Genomic DNA, 18,634 nt, shown 5'->3' with positions numbered 1-18,634 from the left:
GTGTTAATACTACTACTGTGTAATGAATAATCAAGTTGAACATTATTCAGTGGTGACTTAACAGCAGTGATTTCTAGCATGAAAAAGCAAAGTAAATTCCTGGCTGTTGAGTTTGCCATCACCTGAGTAATGATAAAATTAAGGTTCAATTTCTGGCACTCATTTTAGTGTCCCTTTTCCAATATTTAATTAACAAATCTTAGTTTGACTGTCATAACAAAATCCCATAAACTGAGTGACTTAAGCAACAGAAGTTTATTTTCTCAGTTTTGGAGTCTGGAAGTCCAAGGTCAGAGTGCCAGAGTAATCAGGTTTTGGTGAGAGTTCTCTTTCTGATTTGCAGACCAGAAGCATTCTTGCTGTGTCCTCACGTGGCAGAAAGAGAAGGCAAGCTTTTGATGTCTCCTCTTATAAGGCCACCAATCCTGTCATAAGGCCCAACCTCATGACTTCATGTAAACCTAATTACCTTCCAACAGCCCGATCTCCAATTACCATCACATTGAAGGTTACAGCGTCAACATATAATTTTGGGGAAACACAATTCAGTCCACAGTATCCATCTAAGAATTTTCAGGCTCTCACATGTTTTATTTATGACCATTAAGCCTCGCACTATGTCTGAAACTTGTGGGTACTTGTGTTAGTTTTCTATTGGCTGCTGTTAAAAATTATGACAAAGTTAGTGGCTTAAAACAACAAATTTATCATCTTACACTTCTGTAGGTTAGAAGTCTAACCATGTTTCACTGGGCTAAAATCAAGGGGACAGTATGCTGCATATCTTTCTGGAAGTTCTAGGGGAGAGTCCATTTCCTTACCTTTCCTAGATTCTAGAAGCCACCCATATTCCTTGGCTCTTGGTCCCCTTCTCTAACCTTTCTTCCTTAGGCACATCTCTCTCTCTCTCTCTCTCTCTCTCTCTCTCTGACCTAACTATTCCACTTTTAAGGGCCCTTGTGATTATTACACTGGGCCCACCTGCATAACCAGGTTATAGTCTCTGTCTTAATTAAAGTAATAGCTACTTTAATTAATTTTTGCCATGTATCCTGAGTAGTCCCAGGTTCTGGGATTAGGACATGGACATCTTTGTCAGGCCATTATTCTGCACTTGATAAATATCAGCTACTGGAATGAGAGTCAATTCTGAGTTAAATATAAAATAGCTCTAACTGCACAGCAACTTTTTTCTGTTTAAGTTTACAAGAATATCATAAATACACCAATGAGAAATATCCATGACTCTTGAGTCTTGATCCAGCATTTCATTTTCTTTCCTTGTAAAGTTCTAAATTGTCTACTTTATTCATTTTGTCATTTGTATGTTTCCTGGTGACACAAATCAGAACATGTAGACTGGTAGCACTTTTATAAGAAGTTGTTCATGTTGAAAATGGTTATTAACTCGCTTTCAGTTTAGGACCTGGTGATTGTGTGATATGAATGTTCTCATAAAATTGGCTGCAAAGTGGGGCTGGGTGGCTCAGTCGGTTAAGTGTCTGGCTCTTGATTTCCGCCCAGGTCATTATTTCAGGGTCATGAGATCGAGCCCTGCATCAGGCTCTGTGCTCAGCATGAAGTCTGCTTGAGATTCTCTCTCCCTCTGTCTCTGCTGCTTGTTCTCTCTCTCTCTCTCCCTCCCCCCCCCTCATAAATAAGTAAATAGTGTGTAAAAAAAATTGGCTGCAACACTGTACATGATCCAATCTAGGTATGATATACATCAAATACCTAGATTGTTTTAAGTGCACTTAAGCATTTACAGCTTTATCTTCCAAGAGCTATGGAAATGAGAAGTTAAAACCTGAGGGTAGAACTTCAGAAAATATAGTTATAAGGCCATAAAAATCATGCGATGGTCAAGATTCAGTATTTTCATTTGTTTAAAGTTTATATTAGTTTTCATAACCTGGTATCTGATTAAAAAATTGAGGCTGTTTTTAATTTCTCATTAAAACACCATATTATAGGGACGCCTGGATGGCTCAGCTGTTGAGCATCTGCCTTCTGCTCAAGTCATGATCCCAGAGTCCTGGGATCGAATCCCACATCAGGCTCCCTGCATGGTGCCTGCTTCTCCCTCTGCCTGTGTCTCTGCCTCTCTCTCTCTGTCTCTCTCATGAATAAATAAATAAAATCTTAAAAAAAAAAAAAAAAACACCATATTATACAAGTACCCTAATGGCAAAAATGTCATCTTTAACAAAAATATTTCCAAATCCTGACAGTTCATAATGATAATGTTTTATTGGTCTGATATTAAGTATTTCTAGTAAAAGATCTGCTCATATATTAAAGTTTTGAAAATTATTATAGCCAGGAGCCCATGTAAGTCCCTCTCCAGAGCCAAGGCTGGTCTAGTATTTTGTTTGTGAACTTGAACTTCTCCTGACCAGGAGGGAGATGCTGGTTCTTGGTGGTTAGACTTGAATCCCGAAGAAAGAATTACACGCAGAGTCAGGCACCAGACTTCTGTCTCCCTCATTCCATCCCTCTGAACTCATCTTACCTGCCCCTGCATTCGCCTGACAGGGGTCACAAAGGTGAGGGTTCTTTGGGCAGTCATTTGAAAAGGGTAGTGAATTCGATTTGAGAAAAAGATAAAAATCTGAGGAGAGTAAGGTAAGGAACAAGAAAATACAAAAGAAATTACCTGTTTGAAGTGTTTTACCTGCCCCCCCTCCCCACGTATGGGAGAAGAGTTTTTTTCTTTATGAATATATAAGGAAAAGCTACAAGACTGTTCCTCAGACCTAAGCTTATTTGTCATTACAGTTATTTTCTGTTTATAAATACATGTATAGCACTCAAAAGTTTGATCTTAACAAGATCTGTAAATAGCACTTAAAAAAAAAAAGAAATACGTGTTTGCTGAAGGAGTCAGAAAACACAAGAAGGTAATCACCTAGAGTCTGCCCTTCTAGAAACCATCATTCATAAAATTGTGATGTAAACTATGAGATGGATTTAAAGTGAGCCAATGAGGAAGATTTTTTTATAAGCACACAAAAGAAGAAAAATCTATGGCCAGCAAAGATATTAAAATGTATTCACCCTTTTCCCTATGTTCTTGAGTGTTTAGAAACTCCGTGACTTGTTAGAAATTTAAGTTGATTCAGCTGTTTTGGAGAAAAGCTAGCAAAAAATATAAACTTAAAAGTGAACCTAGCATTTCCTTTTCTAGGAAGGAAATAATTAGGCAGCAATCAAAAAAATTTATAAGGATACTCATCTCAATATTGTTAAAAACGCAGAATAACTAAAAGCCCAACTTTTAATTAGTAGGAAACTGGATAAATAACTTTAAGATATTAACCATTAAATAGGGTGATGTTGATCTATATTCCTGAGAAAGAAATCTGATAAAATTTAGGAAAGAGTGGAAAAGGGAAGGATATAGTAAATATTCCATTTTTGTAAAAATATTTATCTACATAGCTCTGTGTGTGTGTGTGTGTGTAATCAAGTTGAACTTTATTCAGTGGTGTTTTACGGCAGTGATTTCTAGCATAAAATAGCAAAGTAATTTCCTGGTTAGCCAGGAAATTACTATGTGTGTGTGTGCGTGTGTGTGTGAACAGGCAGAGAAGTTATCCTGACATAATTATATGACAGCAGATATCTCAGAAGGTGACATTTTGCGTAATTTTAATTTCCTTCCTTAAATTACCCATAATGTGTTTTTACTGTAAAAACATATATATTTAGCTTATGATCAGAAAAGAGATTTTTCTTTCAATTGAACTTTGTTAGGCTTAAGTGGCATAAGGAGAGGGAGAGCTAATTTTGCTTATGATACAATGAACAACCTAACTGCTCAAATAAATAGCCACTGCTAATTGGAACCTTGGTTTAATTTGACAAATTGACAGTTGGAAGGAAGGTTTTAGCTACAGCTTTGGAAAGAGTCCCCACCTACAGTGAGTGCAAATTTATATGGGCAAATTGGAAGAATGATCATTTCATTCATTTGAACATTAGATTGCTTCAGTGATGTGAGACTGGCAAAAGGTGACGCTTTTATGGTAGTGTTAAATCTTTTATGGAGGACGGATGTAAAAGGTATAAGGAACTTTAGAGTCATCAGGTTAGATCCTCCCTCAGTTTATAGATGAGGAAATGGAAGCCTGCATAGGGAAGGTGATTCGCTTAAGGTCACACAGCTGGTCATAGACCTGTCAAGGACTTATTTTTTCATGATTCCTGGAGGCCTAGCCACTTTGCCTCCTTTGCAGATAGTCATCACTGAATGATAATCCCAATGGAGATGGATTCTATAACAAATGTGACATCAGACAACTTCAACAAGCAGTCAACAGTGTTCATGTCTAACATGTACCCGAAAGCATATTAAGTACTGGAAGTAGAAAGAAATTTTTTTAAAAAAATTTCTGGAGAGACAGGCATACAGTAATTAAACAATGTAATAAATACTTTTAAAGAAGTGTGTAAAGAGTACTGTGGAAACTCAAGAAAAGGATGTGGCTTCACAAAAGAAATGTCCTTTGAGCCCAGTCATTTGGCCTTCACCAAAAACATAAGGATTGATGTGTGTTCCAAGTAGGAGAATTAGCACGTGCAAAGGGATAGGAAGTCTGAAAAGAGCCACAAGGGTAAGAAGATACCCTAGGTAGAGGACCTAAGAAAATTCACCAAAGTTTGGAAATACCATCAAGACTTTGGTATTGAAAATTTTTATTGGAATGTTTGAACAGATTCTAAGTGCTGCCGATAATCTGATCCAGGGCCGAAACAGCCTATAGCCATGATAGGTTTATTCTGTCTTCATTTCTCTCTTTCTTTAACCCCATTCCCAGACACCCTGTGACTACAAGATGGCTAGTTCCCATAAGTCAAACAAAAGTTTTGGACTACAGTTTCTTTAGAACCAGCTGACCACTGGGTTGATGCCCCTTCTCGGAAATAATCACTATGACCAAGGGAAAGGAATCCACTGATTAGGGCTTCCCATGTGGGGAAGGATGCTTCCACCCAAGCAAGGCTTTTGCCACAAGAAGGGGATTGCAGATACTAGAATGCAAAAACAATAAATGCCCACTTAGTGGGATCACTTAAGGTAGAAGTAAAATCTTCATTGCTTTGAAGATTTTTATTTATGTTTTCCATCATACAGTCTCAATAAATCAAAAATTCTGAATAAAAGATTTAAAATAATCCATCTCTACTTTCTAATTACGGGGAATGATTAAAAAATGGGTATGGTGTATTATAAGATTTCAGTCATGCTACACTCATGTACTTATTTGAATACCATTAAAAAGTAACAGGCAAGGGACACCTGAGTGGCTCAGTGGTTGGGCATCTGCCTTGGGCTCAGGTCGGGACCCTGGGGTCCTGGGACCGAGCCCTACATCCGGCTCCCCGCAAGGAGCCTGCTTCTCCCTCTGCCTGTGTCTCTGCCTCTCTCTGTGTCTCTCATGAATAAATAAATAAATTAAATAAATAAATAAAGTATTTAAAAAAAATAACAGGTAAAAATGTCCAGCATATGTGAAGAATAAGTTGCATATGAGAGCTGGAATTAATATATAATGGAAACACTTAATTTCCTGTCATAAAGGACCAGTGGTGAGGGACTCACTCTTGCTCTTATAGAACTCAAAAATGTTTATATCCTTAGCCTGGTTATTTTAAGTTTAAAGTATTCACCCTTTATTTGATTTGGCAGTGAAGTAATCATTGTTATATTGTAACATTTCCCTCTGTTACCATGTGAATTTCCTAAATTCACAAGAGTTAGGGCTTCAGATTAGACACGTAGGTATTAGTGATAGAGACAGCAGCAAATTTTGAAATCTATGCAAATGAACTTAGTAAGATATTTACTGCCATTATATATAATTGGACACATGTACTTATATAAGGTATCCAGAGGAAAATGAAATTGAGTTGAGAACTCTTAGAGAATGAATCATTCTGTGTAATACAAGTCCATTTAGCCAATTTTCAAATACTTGGTCAGTTTTTCTCTGCAGTATAAACTTTGCTCTAAAATATATTTCATACTTTTCACCATCTTAAGTAGAACAAATTGAAAATAATTCCTTTTTTCTTTATGATTCAGGTCATTACAACCATCATTTATTATACTATGAAGTAACAGAAGTTTGCAGGGTTGCTTGTCCCTTGTAAAAAAAACCCTAATAAGGTGCTTTGAGATCTAATGTATGTGTCATGTCCTTTTTAACCTACCTCTCTAACTCCTGTCACTTTTTGCTCCTGGGCTGGTAACAGCCTCTTCTAAATGCTGAAGATTTTGAAGGCATCCACATTGCGTATAAAATTGGAATACATAGGCTTCAAATATTGACATAGTGGGCCTGGTTTATAGAGGCTTAATAAACCTTTATTGGTTGAATGGACATTGTAATCTTCACAAATAAACTCTCTTTGTAACATAAGCAGGGGAACTATTCAAGACGGGAGAAATTCAAGCTGATTGGCATTTGCCAAAGATAATTTTAAAGTCTTAAATTTTAAGAACTTGAGGTTACCTCAGTAAAAATACATGTCAGGCTATAAATCTGCAACCAACACTATCTGGCAAAGATCCATGCCATTTGCTGCCATGTCAAAAAGAGAAGCACAGCTGTCTGGGCTCCCTTCCTTCCTTCTGCTAATAATCTTATCTTTATACCTCCTTTAGCTCTGGTATCTTTGTTCAACTTAAAGCTTCTAGGAAATGAAAAGAACTTCCTCACAATTGAATGGTGGCCAATCCCATGCTATGCAAATATGATAAAGCCCTGATTAGTATCCTTTTAATCTAAAACTAAGATTGTGCGTTCAGTATTTCTTCAGTGTAAATCTTCATTTATCTCATTCTTTTATTCTTCTTGAGTTTCTCCAAATATCAGGTGAACAGATTGTTTAGGTATTTTGGAATTGGGATATCATACTCCAGCATTCCTTCCCTTACCCCGTTTTTTTTTTTTGTTTTTTGTTTTTTTGTTTTGTTTTTTTTGTTTTGGTTTTGTTGTTGTTTTCCCTAAAATCTTGTTGAGAAATACTTATAGATCATGTATAAATAGCTACCTCTTCAAGTTCTGGACAAAGTAGCAAAGTAAGCAGACTTTCTTTGGCCTCCTTATGAAAAGTTCTTTTGCACTCTGGCCACTGGCTGTAGCTTTTACATCTTCTCTGTAAAAATTACAGTGTGGTGTAATATATTCCGTGTTGTAAAAAAGATCAACAGGCTTTGGAATTAAATCGGTCCATATTCAACCCATTATATATAGTAGCTTTCCCTATCCCACTTGCATTTGACTGTTGGGCATATGTTCAAATACTATGAAAAGAAAAGCAAAATTTTCTTATTGAGATAAACGTAGCATTTTGCTTGTTGGCTTTTGCTAGCTTTGTTTGATAAAGGAGATTTGCATTTCAGGTGGTCAAATACTATAGGCCTTGCTATTTTATTTTTAGTGCCTTTTATATTCAGTCTAGTTCTGACATAGATTCCAATATATAATGGGAAGGCCAAGGGGAAGGGTGAAGGGATCTCATCTTAAAAGCAAGACCATGGGCTATAATAAGTATTCATAACTAAATAATAATAATTATGTAGTTCAGATAATTGCAATGAAAGTATGGAAGTTACTCTGGACTAGCATCTCTTTTTCCCCTGGCATTTGTGAGATGGTTGAATGAGCAAAGGCAGATGAGTTTTATCTGTAGTCGCCTAACATTGTACAATTTAATGCATATTATTAAAACAACTGTCCAACTTTATTTCATGTTCTTATTACCTCTTTAAAAAAAATTTTTTTGGGGGAAGAGGGGCTCTTAAATAAATAAATAGATAAATAAAATCTTTTTAAAAAATTTGAAATTTAAAAAATTTAAAAAATTTTGTTTTAATAGGCTCTTGTATCACCAAGATCTATGCAAGCCTACCTTCCCTGCTTAAAAAACTAGCTGTAGTGGGACCTGGGTGGTTCAGTCTGTTAAACCAGGTCCTGATCTCAGGGTCATGAGATGATGCCCGGTGTTGGGCTCTGTGCTCAGCGTTGAGTCTGCTGGGGATTTTCTCTCTCTCCTCTGCTGCTCCACTGGCTCTCTTGTATGCTTGCTCTCTCAAATAAATAAATTTTTAAAAACTATTTCTCAATTTGATTAGTTAAGCTGATACCAGTTTCTTAGGTTACCAAAAGATAGTTTTTTCTCAAAGTGGAACTTCCTGAAGGGCTGGTATGTAATTTGACAGCTCCCTCCAGTCTAGCACCATGGAATAGCAGGAACTTTATCTCATCCCTTAGATGCCAAGGCCACTGTCAGATTTTTCTGAAATTCAAAAACCATGTATATGTGTGCACACGTGTGTTGTTTTCTCTTTATTTTAAATGTATTATGTATGCATTATAAACAGTTTAAAAATATACAAGTATATAAAACATGAGTGGGCCTCTCTTCTTTATCCCAGTTCCCAAAAGAAACCACTGTAAAGTTAGTTTTGTGTGTATAGAGGCATGTGTATACCTATTTCTATAAAAATATATACATGCAATTTCTTTAAAATATCATAGTATACTTATTATTCTTTCTTTTTAGTTAATTATACATTGTGAACATCCTTCCATGACCATAGATCTAGTCTTTCTGTATTTTATTTTATTTTATTTTATTATTTTATTTTATTATTTTATTTTATTTATTTTAACACAGACAGAAAGAGAGCACAAGCAGGGAGGATCAGCAGGCAGAGGGAGAGGGAAAAGCAGACTCCTTGCTGAGCAGGGAGCTCAATACAGGGCTCAAACCCAAGACCCTGGGATCATGACCTGAGCTGAAGGCAGCCACTAAACCAACCGAGCCCGCCCAGATGCCCTTTGTATCCCATTTAGACAGTGGATTTCTCTCTTCCCTTATTGTTATGTTTTTAAGTAGGTTACACGGCCAGAGTGGAGCCCAACGCAGGGCTCAAATTCACAACCCTGAGATCAAGACCTAAGCTGAGATTAAGAGTCGGACGCTTAACCAGCTGAGCCACCCAGGCACCCTTCTCTTTTCCTTTATTGATAGACAACAAGAACAAATTTATAAGCCTGCTACTAGCACGAGGTTCATTTTCCCTACATCTTCCACAACATAGTCACTTGTTTATGTTCCAGAGAACATGAGTTGTAAATAATAAATCTCAAGATTATTTTATATTAACTTTGATTTATGGCTTCTACAGATAGCCTTCAAAAATAGGTGCTTTTAGTATTTTCCTTTTATCACTCCAAGCCTGTTCAGAAATGGAATATTCTGTCAAGACAATTCCTTTTTTATTATTCTAGGTGTGGATTATCTTTTTGAGGAATTTACCTTATCATTCATTGCCAAATACTTTTCTTCCTGAATATTTTTTTTTATATAACTGACCAAGTTAGAATATTTGCTTCAAAAGCTTACTCTTTAATGTTGGAATTCAAGGGGCAGCTATTATACGTATCATTCTCTTTGCTCTAATTTATGCACGGTCACTTTTGAAGTACTCCTTGAGTTTTACTGAGCACCTAACACTGATTATAATGGTGGTTGAACAGTAATTTAAAGCATATTAAAGGAAACTTTATGAATCCAAGCAAATGTTGATGAAATATGAGCTTTATTTATTGCTTGCTTGCAGGTGGATTCACCAATGAACTTGAAGCATCCCCATGACTTAGTCATATTAATGAGACAAGAAACAACAGTTAACTACCTCAAAGAATTGGAGGTGAGGCAATGGGAATGTGACATACAGCTGAAACTTGTTGCATTTCACAGGAGCTATTTATTCAAAGAAAAATGAAAGCACATTGTTTCTTAAGCCCAGTTCTTCTCAGTTTCATAGGAATATATTACTTTCAAATCACATTTTTAAAAACATCTAATTAGAGTGACATTTGAGCAGAAGTAAGAGAAACAGACTAACCTGGATTTTGCCTGATTGTTGACTGACTATATCCTTGAACCAGAGATTCCATGTATAAGCTTTTCATCAATTATGAAAAGGAATAATCTCTGTGCATATGCTTGGAGAGTTTGGGTAAATACAAAAAGAAAATGGTTTCAGTACTCTCTAAAGATGTATTTTTTATTAATTCCCAAGTAGGGTCATCTTATTTTGTGTTTTTATGATGAAGCAAAAGCATTAATCACTTTGCGCCTTGAAAACTTGAAATCTCTTAGTACTAATAAAGTCTGACCTATTTTTTTCTATCATAGATTTCACTTAATAACAAACAGTATTAGTTTTTTGAAAAACTAGGAATAAGACAATAAGTATATTTATACAGCTTCATGTTTGGAAGCTTTATCTGTTATGTAAACACAGTGTTCAAAAAATGCAGTGGTGCAGAAAATAGTTTTTATTTTCAGGTGCATATACACATTGTATATATTTATTGCCATTCTATTTTAAGAGACAGTATGATATAATATAAAAAGACTTCAATGGGAGTATGAGAAGGGGGAAAATGCCATTCACCATGTTGATGAAAACAAAAATGAAAAATGTTGACCCCATCAGTTTTTGATTAAGGTAGTAGAGACTCTGGGATAAAGGTACAGGCTGGAGATATAAATTTGTTAGTCAGTGAAATACAGACTTACAGCCATGAAACGAATATTATTTATCTACAAAGTAGTGACAACTAGATGGACTTCTTAAGGTGCCAGAAGACAGTGGAGGAATGGCTTCAATAGTCCTAAGGGAAAAACAACCAAACTAGGATTTTATGTTCTTTTAAGCCATCATTCAAGAGTGAGGGCAAAGCAGAAATGTTTTCTGACAAAGACGGAGTTTACTTACCACAGACTCTCACTTTAAAAAAAAAAAAAAATCAAAGATGTACTTCTACAAGAGAAAAAGTAAACCCAGTAGATGTGCATAGGCTGTATAATGAGTAAAAGTACTGATAAAGAAGTTGCTACACTTACTTATTGTTTGCACTTTGAAAGGTAAAGCCAAATAAAAATAATATATAGTTGAGTTGAGGCACGTTCAGTGATTAGTTAAAAGCTTAGACTCTTCTGTCATGTTTAGGAGAAGGTAAAAGTAACTGAATAAATTAAAATCCTGTTGGAAAATATATGGGCAAACATACTAGAAATTTAAGAGTATTGCTACCTTTCAAGTACTTTTGCCAAAAGAAATATGAATCTACCATCATGTTTTCCAGTGTTGTTTATTTCAGTATAATTAGTTTTCTTCATCATCCTATGTATTTTATTTTACATATTTAAAAGATGACTGAGAAGGGGGTCTACAGGTTTCATCAGACTGCCAAGAAGTCTATAACACAAAAAAGTTAAGAACCCCTGGATTGTGCTATCAATATTCAGGAAATACAGAGGACAAAGAAAGGGATGTGTTAAATGAACCTAGGAAATGCAATCAGCAAAATCCTGTAGATTGGCAAACTCTGCAGAACAAATAACCCAACTTCTTTAACAAATAAACTACAAGAATTAGAACTGTAGATTACGTTTCTGTTACTCCAGTGCTTGCCCTTTCTTTATTTTTTGTTAAGTTTTTCATCAGTATTTTATTTATGACATTAGAATAGGGAAGGATTCCTTAAAAACACAAATCACAAGAAAACAACTCATAGTTCTAAGCATCTTAACACTAAAAGGTTCTCTTTAGCAAGTGACACCATGAACAAAATTAATAAGCTGTAAGCTGGGAAAAGATATTTGCAGTACACATAACTGATAAAGAATGAGTTTACAGACTCTTCATAAATTTATGGAAATCATTGAAAAAAAACGGGAAAAATAGGCAGACTTAGAAGGTTGAGTTATAAAATATCTCAAACATGAAAATATGTTCAGTTACATTAATAATTGGATTGGTTAAGATAGGCTACATTTTGCAATATATGACAACTTTTGCATTAGCAACAAACAGCCCCAAAAATCTCAGTGTTATGTCATGGGGGAAAGTGGAGGCTCAAGGAAGAGTAACCAAGCACACAAACCTGTTTAAAGTTTCTACTTAGAAGTGACACCCTTTCTACTCAAATTTCATTGTCCAGATCAAGTCACATGGCCAAGTCATAGGGCAGTATGTAGTATAGCCTACCTACAAGAAAAGAGTCCGGAGGGAATGAGCAGGTGGAAACAGATCATTTAATAACACCCCGGTAATCTTAATGGCTTAAAACAATAAGGTCATATTAAATGTCACTCTGGTCCAAGTGCCAGAACCCAGGCTGACACAACAGCCACTGCCTGGCATGTTGCCATTCTCAGTACCTGAGGGAAAAAAAGAACATAGTAAAGCATACACTGGTGCTAAAAATGTTTCCCAACAGAGGATTAAATGGCACTTCTCAAGTTAGCGTTTGTCAAAGTAAGTTATACTGGCCACACCGGAGTTCAGCAGAACAGTGAGTGTACAACCCTTTGGAAGGAGTTGCAGCAAATTCATTAATAGTAAATACAGTCTACCCCAATAATTGTAACAGCTAATGCCCATCAAATTCACATAAATTAAAAAGTATGATGTTGCTGAGTTTGTGGGGATATGGATGTTACTGCAATTTGCTGGTAGAATTTTAGCAGTTATAACAACTTTGAAAGGCAGATTGATTAGTAATTGATTAATAATGCACAAGTCAGAAAATGTACATCCTATAATGACCCCTGCTTCCCACATTTTTACCCCTGCTGGATCTTTTATACGTGTGCTCAGAGACTTTTATAAGAGAACGTCACAGCATTTTTAATAGCAAAAAGATATAGAAGAAGCAACCTAAAGGTTTACAGAAGAATGGAGAAATGTGTTTTTATACATCTGCTAAAATGAAAAGTTTAGAGCTATACTGATCACTGCAGATAAATCCCAAAACCACAATGTAAAGTTAAAAAAATAAGAAGTAGAATGACATAGTGTGATACTGTTTACATAATATTTTTAAACTTGCAAAGCAATGCTAGATGTTGATTTGGGACACATGTATGGAGGTATATATATATATTGATACATATAGATATATTTTAAGAGAATAAGGGTAATACAGTAATATTTTGTAAAGTTATATACAGAAATGATACATCAAATTCAGCATAGTGGTAACTTTGGGAAGGGAGGGGGGGTTTTGAAGGCAGTAAAGAAAGGTTTCAACTACTTTATTTTTCCTTTATAAAAAATCTGAAATGAGTGTGGCAAATGTTATCATATGATAGATGTGGTTAATGGAAACATAGGTTTTTAAGTAATTCCTTTATATGTTTGGGAAAAAAAAATGTGAGTAGCAGGAATTCACCTGGGTACAAGGCATTAGGGGAAATTTTTCCAGTCAGCAGTATCAACATGCTGGATGTCTTGAATGACTAAATATGTGGGGACAATTGAACGTAGTTTTAATTGCTGAGCCATTCTGTGTCAGGGAAGTTAAGTAGACAGATGCAGCCTTATAGGTAGTCAGAGATCATATTATGAATTCTGTAGTAAATGTCATATTCTGTAACTTTCTGTATATGGATACCTGTTAGAGAAGCTTATTTATATTAACTAATTAATTCCCCCTATCCACAGTTTCACTTTCTGTGGTTTCAGTTACTACACTACCCCGGGTCAACTGCGGTCCAGAAGCAGATGATCCTCCTTCTGACCTATAGTCAGAAAGTCAATAATAGTCTAACACTGTGTCACGATGCCTGTATCACTCACCTCGCTTCATCTTATCTGGGCATTTTATTATCTCACAGTATCACAAGAAGGACAGGTACAGTACAATAGGATATTTTGAGAGAGAGAGACTACATTCACTTAATTTTTATTACAGTATATTGTTATAATTGTTCTATTTTATTATTAGTTACTGTTGTTAATCTCTTATGTGCTTAATTTGTAAATTAAACTTCATTACAGGTATAAATGTATAGGGGAAAAGTACAGTATATATAGGGCTTGCTACTATCCACAGTTTCGGGCATCCACTGGGAGTCTTGGAATATACTCCTACAGATAAGGGGAGACTGCTGTGTTCGCAATCCTTGTCTTCCTTCAGAGAGGATTCTCTGACTTCAACACATTAAATTCTCGTTTCTCTTATGTGGTATCTAGAATGAAATATTAGAAAAATCCATTGTGTTCTTATTGTCTTCTCAACAGAAGCAATTAGTTGCTCAAAAAATTCATATAGAAGAGAATGAGGACAGAGATACAGGACTGGAACAGAGACATAATAAAGAGGATCCAGACTGCATCAAAGCTAAGGTGCCCTTAGGGGACCTGGATCTGTATGATGGCACATACATAACTTTGGAAAGCAAAGACATCAGGTAAAGAAAATCTCTTTCCAAAAATACAATTAACATTTTCCTGAATAGACCTTTCTCAGATCAACAGGAATTTGTGTATCTAATGAGAATAAGCTTCGATGACAAATGAATTTATTGAAATTTGAAAGTTCAAAATACACTGCACATAGAATTCTTAAATATCAACTTAAAATAATACCACAGTAGATGGTTGAACAATTTATAGTAAAAGAAATAGAAATGGCCAATAAACATGTGGAAAACCACTCAGTAAGATCAAATAAGTAAACCATTTAGATAGTTTTCACCTATCAAATTGGAAAAAATATTTAAAAATCAATAACTGGTAAAAATTTGGAGAGGCTGTCAACAGAAATGTAAATTGGTTTAAATTTCTAGGAAGAATTTTTTTTTAAAGATTTTATTTATTCATGAGAGAGACACAGAGAGAGAGAGAGACAGAGGCAGAGGGAGAAGCAGGCTCCCTGCAGGGAGCCCAATGGGGGACTCGATCCCGGGTCTCCAGGATCACACCCTGGGCTGAAGGCAGCGCTAAACCGCTGAGCCACCCGAGCTGCCCTTCTAAGAAGAATATTAAAAAGCTTTTAAAAAGTTCATAATCCTAACATTCTTTGGTCTCCCATTTTCTCTCTTGATTTATTTGCTTAAGTTAAAGTCCTAAAATATTGACTCCAGGAGTAGCTGTGTGAAGAAGGTTGAATGTTGACGACTAATGGTTGTAAAGATGAGATGCTATGATGGCATAGTTCAATTAGGGAAAAATTAGACATTTTTTCACCTTTTGTTCACTTATTGCTGTCGGCTTCTTGATTTTAGCCCTGAAGATTATATAGACACAGAATCTCCTGTCCCTCCAGACCCTGAGCAACCTGATTGTACCAAAATTCTAGAACTGCCATATAGCATACATGCTTTTCAACACCTGCGAGTAAGTAGAGAGATTTGGGATTTTTTTTTTTTTTACATTTTTTTCTGTAATTTAGTCTCTTGCTTGTTAATATTTTTCTTTTTTCTCCCCTTCCAAATAGCTTTATAATCTTATAAATAGATCCAACTTTTTAAAACTCCTTTAAAAGAAATCCTATAAGATACTGAGTTAATTGTGAGCTTTTGTCTTATGATCTCCATTTTCTGTATCTGTGCTTTGTTTTTTTCCAATTTTTTTCTTCTTCTCTTCAGGGTGTACAAGAAAGAGTTAATCTTTCTGCACCTCTACTACCTAAAGAAGATCCAATCTTCACATATTTATCTAAACGACTAGGAAGAAGTATAGATGACATAGGTCACCTCATTCACGAAGGCCTGCAGAAGGTACGTCATCAGTGATTGAAACAGCCAGAGACTCTTTGCGCACAGGTCTTTTTTTCCTCAGAAAATAACCTGCCTAGATTGTTTTTTCTAGAGTGATTTTAAATATGATTACATTAATATAAACTGTATGGTTCAAAGCTAAGGAGAAATATTGGCCGTCTTTCCCCTTTAGGAAGGGATGCCAAAAGTTTTATTAAATTGACTTGTGAAAAAACAAATTATAAGCCAACATAAGCAACAGAGCTTGTAGGGTAGGTTGTATACTTTGAATGTGAAAGAAAATTTAACGTTAGCGCCTTTGAAATACCTACCTACGAGAAAAAATGAGTGGGAAATAGCAAAAAGGGAGACTGAACATGAAAGACTCCTAACTCTGGGAAACAAACTAGGGGTGGTGGAAGGGGAGGTGGGCGGGGGGTGGGGGTGACTGGGTGACGGGCACTGAGGTGGGCACTTGACGGGATGAGCACTGGGTGTTATGCTATATGTTGGCAAATTGAACACCAATAAAAAATAAATTTATGATAATAAAAATCTGAATTAAAGAAATACCTATCTACAGTTTCTAGATCATCGCTATTCTTTGGATAAGAAAAGAATCACCACCAACAATAAAGTCTTATAATCTTCTTTTAAAGTACTATATACTTTTAAAAACATGAGATGCCTGGGTGGCTCAGTGGTTAAGCATCTGCCTTTGGCTCAGGTCGTGATCCCAGGGTCCTGGGATTGAGTGCCGCATTGGGCTTCTTACAGGGAGCCTGCTTCTCCCTCTGCCTGTGTCTCTGTGTCTTTCATGAATGAATACAATCTTAAAAAAAAATTTAAGAAAAATTAAAAAAATAAAAACATGTAATAGGAAATTACATAACAGGACCCAAAAAATTAAGTATATCATTCAGCATAACAGAAATTTAGAAAACAGGGTTTGTTTTTGTTTTGTTTTGTTTAACTCTGCACCTGAAGAGTACCATGAAATGCAGGCTAGTTTCTTTTTTTAAGATTTTTTTAATTTATTTATTCACTTATTCATTCACTCATTCGTTTATCTGAAAGAGAGCAAGTGAGCAAATTCATGAGAGCTGGGGAGAGGGAGAAAGAGTGAATCTCAGGCAGACATCATACCCCTTGTGAAAGCCAGATGTAGGACTCGATCCCACAACCCCGAGATCACAACCCAAGCCAAAACCAGGAGCAAAATGCTTAACTGACTGAGCCACCCAGGCGCCCCCAAAGCAGTATTGTAATGGTACTACATAAAATGAAAGCTAACATTTGCATAGAGTTTATTCAAATACATTATATATACACATGTATTTGATGATTTTTGTAGCTAAGTTACTGTCTTCATCTTGTTTTTCTGAAGATAATGTAACACATTTCATCCCCAGAACTTGATGAGTAAGAGGGTAAAACTGATGTAGTATTTAAAATATCTTTCAGGGGATCCCTGGGTGGCTCAGCGGTTTAGCACCTGCCTTTGGCCCAGGGCGTGATCCTGGAGTCCCGGGATCGAGTCCCACATCAGGCTCCCTGCATGGAGCCTGCTTCTCCCTCTGCCTGTGTCTCTGCCTCCCTCTCTCTCTCTCTTTCTATGTCTATCATGAATAAATAAAATCTTTTAAAAAATAAATAAATAAAATAAAATATCTTTCAGAGGATGGTTAAGTTGAAAGTAGATCATAGGGGATCCCTGGGTGGCTCAGCAGTTTGGTGCCTGCCTTTGGCCCAGGGCACGATCCTGGAGTTTTGGAATTGAGAGTCCCGCGTCAGGCATCCGGCATGGAGCCTGCTTCTCCCTCTTCCTGTGTCTCTGCTTCTCTCTCTCTCTCTCTCTGTCTATCATAAATAAATAAATCTTTAAAAAAAAAAATCATAGTGGTAAGTTCTGTATAGAAAATTAAAATACAGGGTAATTGGGTGGCTGATTTAGATTGAACAGTTGGAGTCATCTCTAGAAAGGTAAAGTTTAAGCTAACATCTGAATGACAGGGACCAAAGTTAGAGATCAAGGAAGAGCATTCTTTTTTTTTTTTTTTTTTTTTTTTTTTAAGGAAGAGCATTCTTAAGCTAAGGCAAAGGCTCTGAAGCCTTAATGAGATCAGTAGTGTAGTCTGCTCAGGCTGTCATCGTAAAATATCACAGACTAGGTGGTTTAAACAACAGAAACTTCTTTCTCATAATTCTAGAGGTTGGGAAGTCCAGGATAAGGTGCAGACTGATTGGCTCCTGGTGAGGACTTTCTCCCTGCCTTGCAGATGACCACCTTCTCACTGTGTCCTCCCATGTCCCCTTCTCTGTATGTAGTGGGAGAGAGATCTGGAGTGTCTTCCTCTTATGAGGAAACTGGCCCTATTGGATTAGGGCCCTACCTTTATGACCTCATTTAACCTTTACCACATCTTCACAGGCCCTGTCTTCACATACAGTCACACTGGGGGTAAGGCTTCCACATAAAAATGGTGGGAGGGGGGCAGGGAGAGACACAAAAGATTCAGTCTGTAACAGGTGACTTAAAATTAATGCAGGTCCATAAGGTTAGAGCCTGGTGACCAGGGCCAGACTGTGTAGGCTCTGAAAGTTAGGGTGAGGACTCTGTGGGCTGAGACCTGAGTGCTGGGAAGCTAGAGCAGAGGAATGACATAATTCAATTCATATTTTTTAAAACATACCCTTAAACTTGTATAGAAAAATGACTGAAGGGACCAGAACTGAAAACAGAGCAGTTCTAAGGCTGGCAGTAGTTGGGGAAAGAGATGACATAGTTTGGACTAAGTGGTTAGCATTAGAAAGGGAGGGACTTAAACTATTTTAGGAAACGTTTAGAAGCTGATGAGTTAGATGTGGGGAATGAGGGAAAAGGGAAATCAAGGATAATTCCTGAAGTTTTGGCATGAGCAACTTGAAGGAGGAGCAGGGTTGGGAAGCAGGAAGAGAAGATAAAGTCTGTTGGGGCCACATTAAATTTGAAATAGCTAGGTGAGAGAGACTTGAACTCCAGAAGGAGCCAGAGCTGGATATATAGTAGAGGACAATG

General features: G+C 36.4%; 1 protein-coding gene across 2 annotated transcripts in view; it reads left to right on the top strand.

The window, feature by feature from the left end:
• The window catches only part of TTC17 (tetratricopeptide repeat domain 17), a 115,945-nt gene that overhangs the window by 12,412 nt on the left and 84,899 nt on the right, over positions 1-18,634 (top strand). For both annotated transcript variants that reach the window (XM_041722570.1, XM_041722569.1), the window contains exons 2-5: positions 9,638-9,727; positions 14,117-14,286; positions 15,103-15,214; positions 15,466-15,597. In XM_041722570.1, the coding sequence (XP_041578504.1) occupies positions 9,638-9,727; positions 14,117-14,286; positions 15,103-15,214; positions 15,466-15,597 (504 nt within the window). The remainder of the gene's footprint in view (positions 1-9,637; positions 9,728-14,116; positions 14,287-15,102; positions 15,215-15,465; positions 15,598-18,634) is intronic.

Source organism: Vulpes lagopus, chromosome 11 (genome assembly GCF_018345385.1).
Source record: "Vulpes lagopus strain Blue_001 chromosome 11, ASM1834538v1, whole genome shotgun sequence".
Taxonomy (NCBI): domain Eukaryota; kingdom Metazoa; phylum Chordata; class Mammalia; order Carnivora; family Canidae; genus Vulpes; species Vulpes lagopus.
Note: the sequence above shows the minus strand (reverse complement) of the source record. Positions and strands in the feature narration are given on the sequence as shown.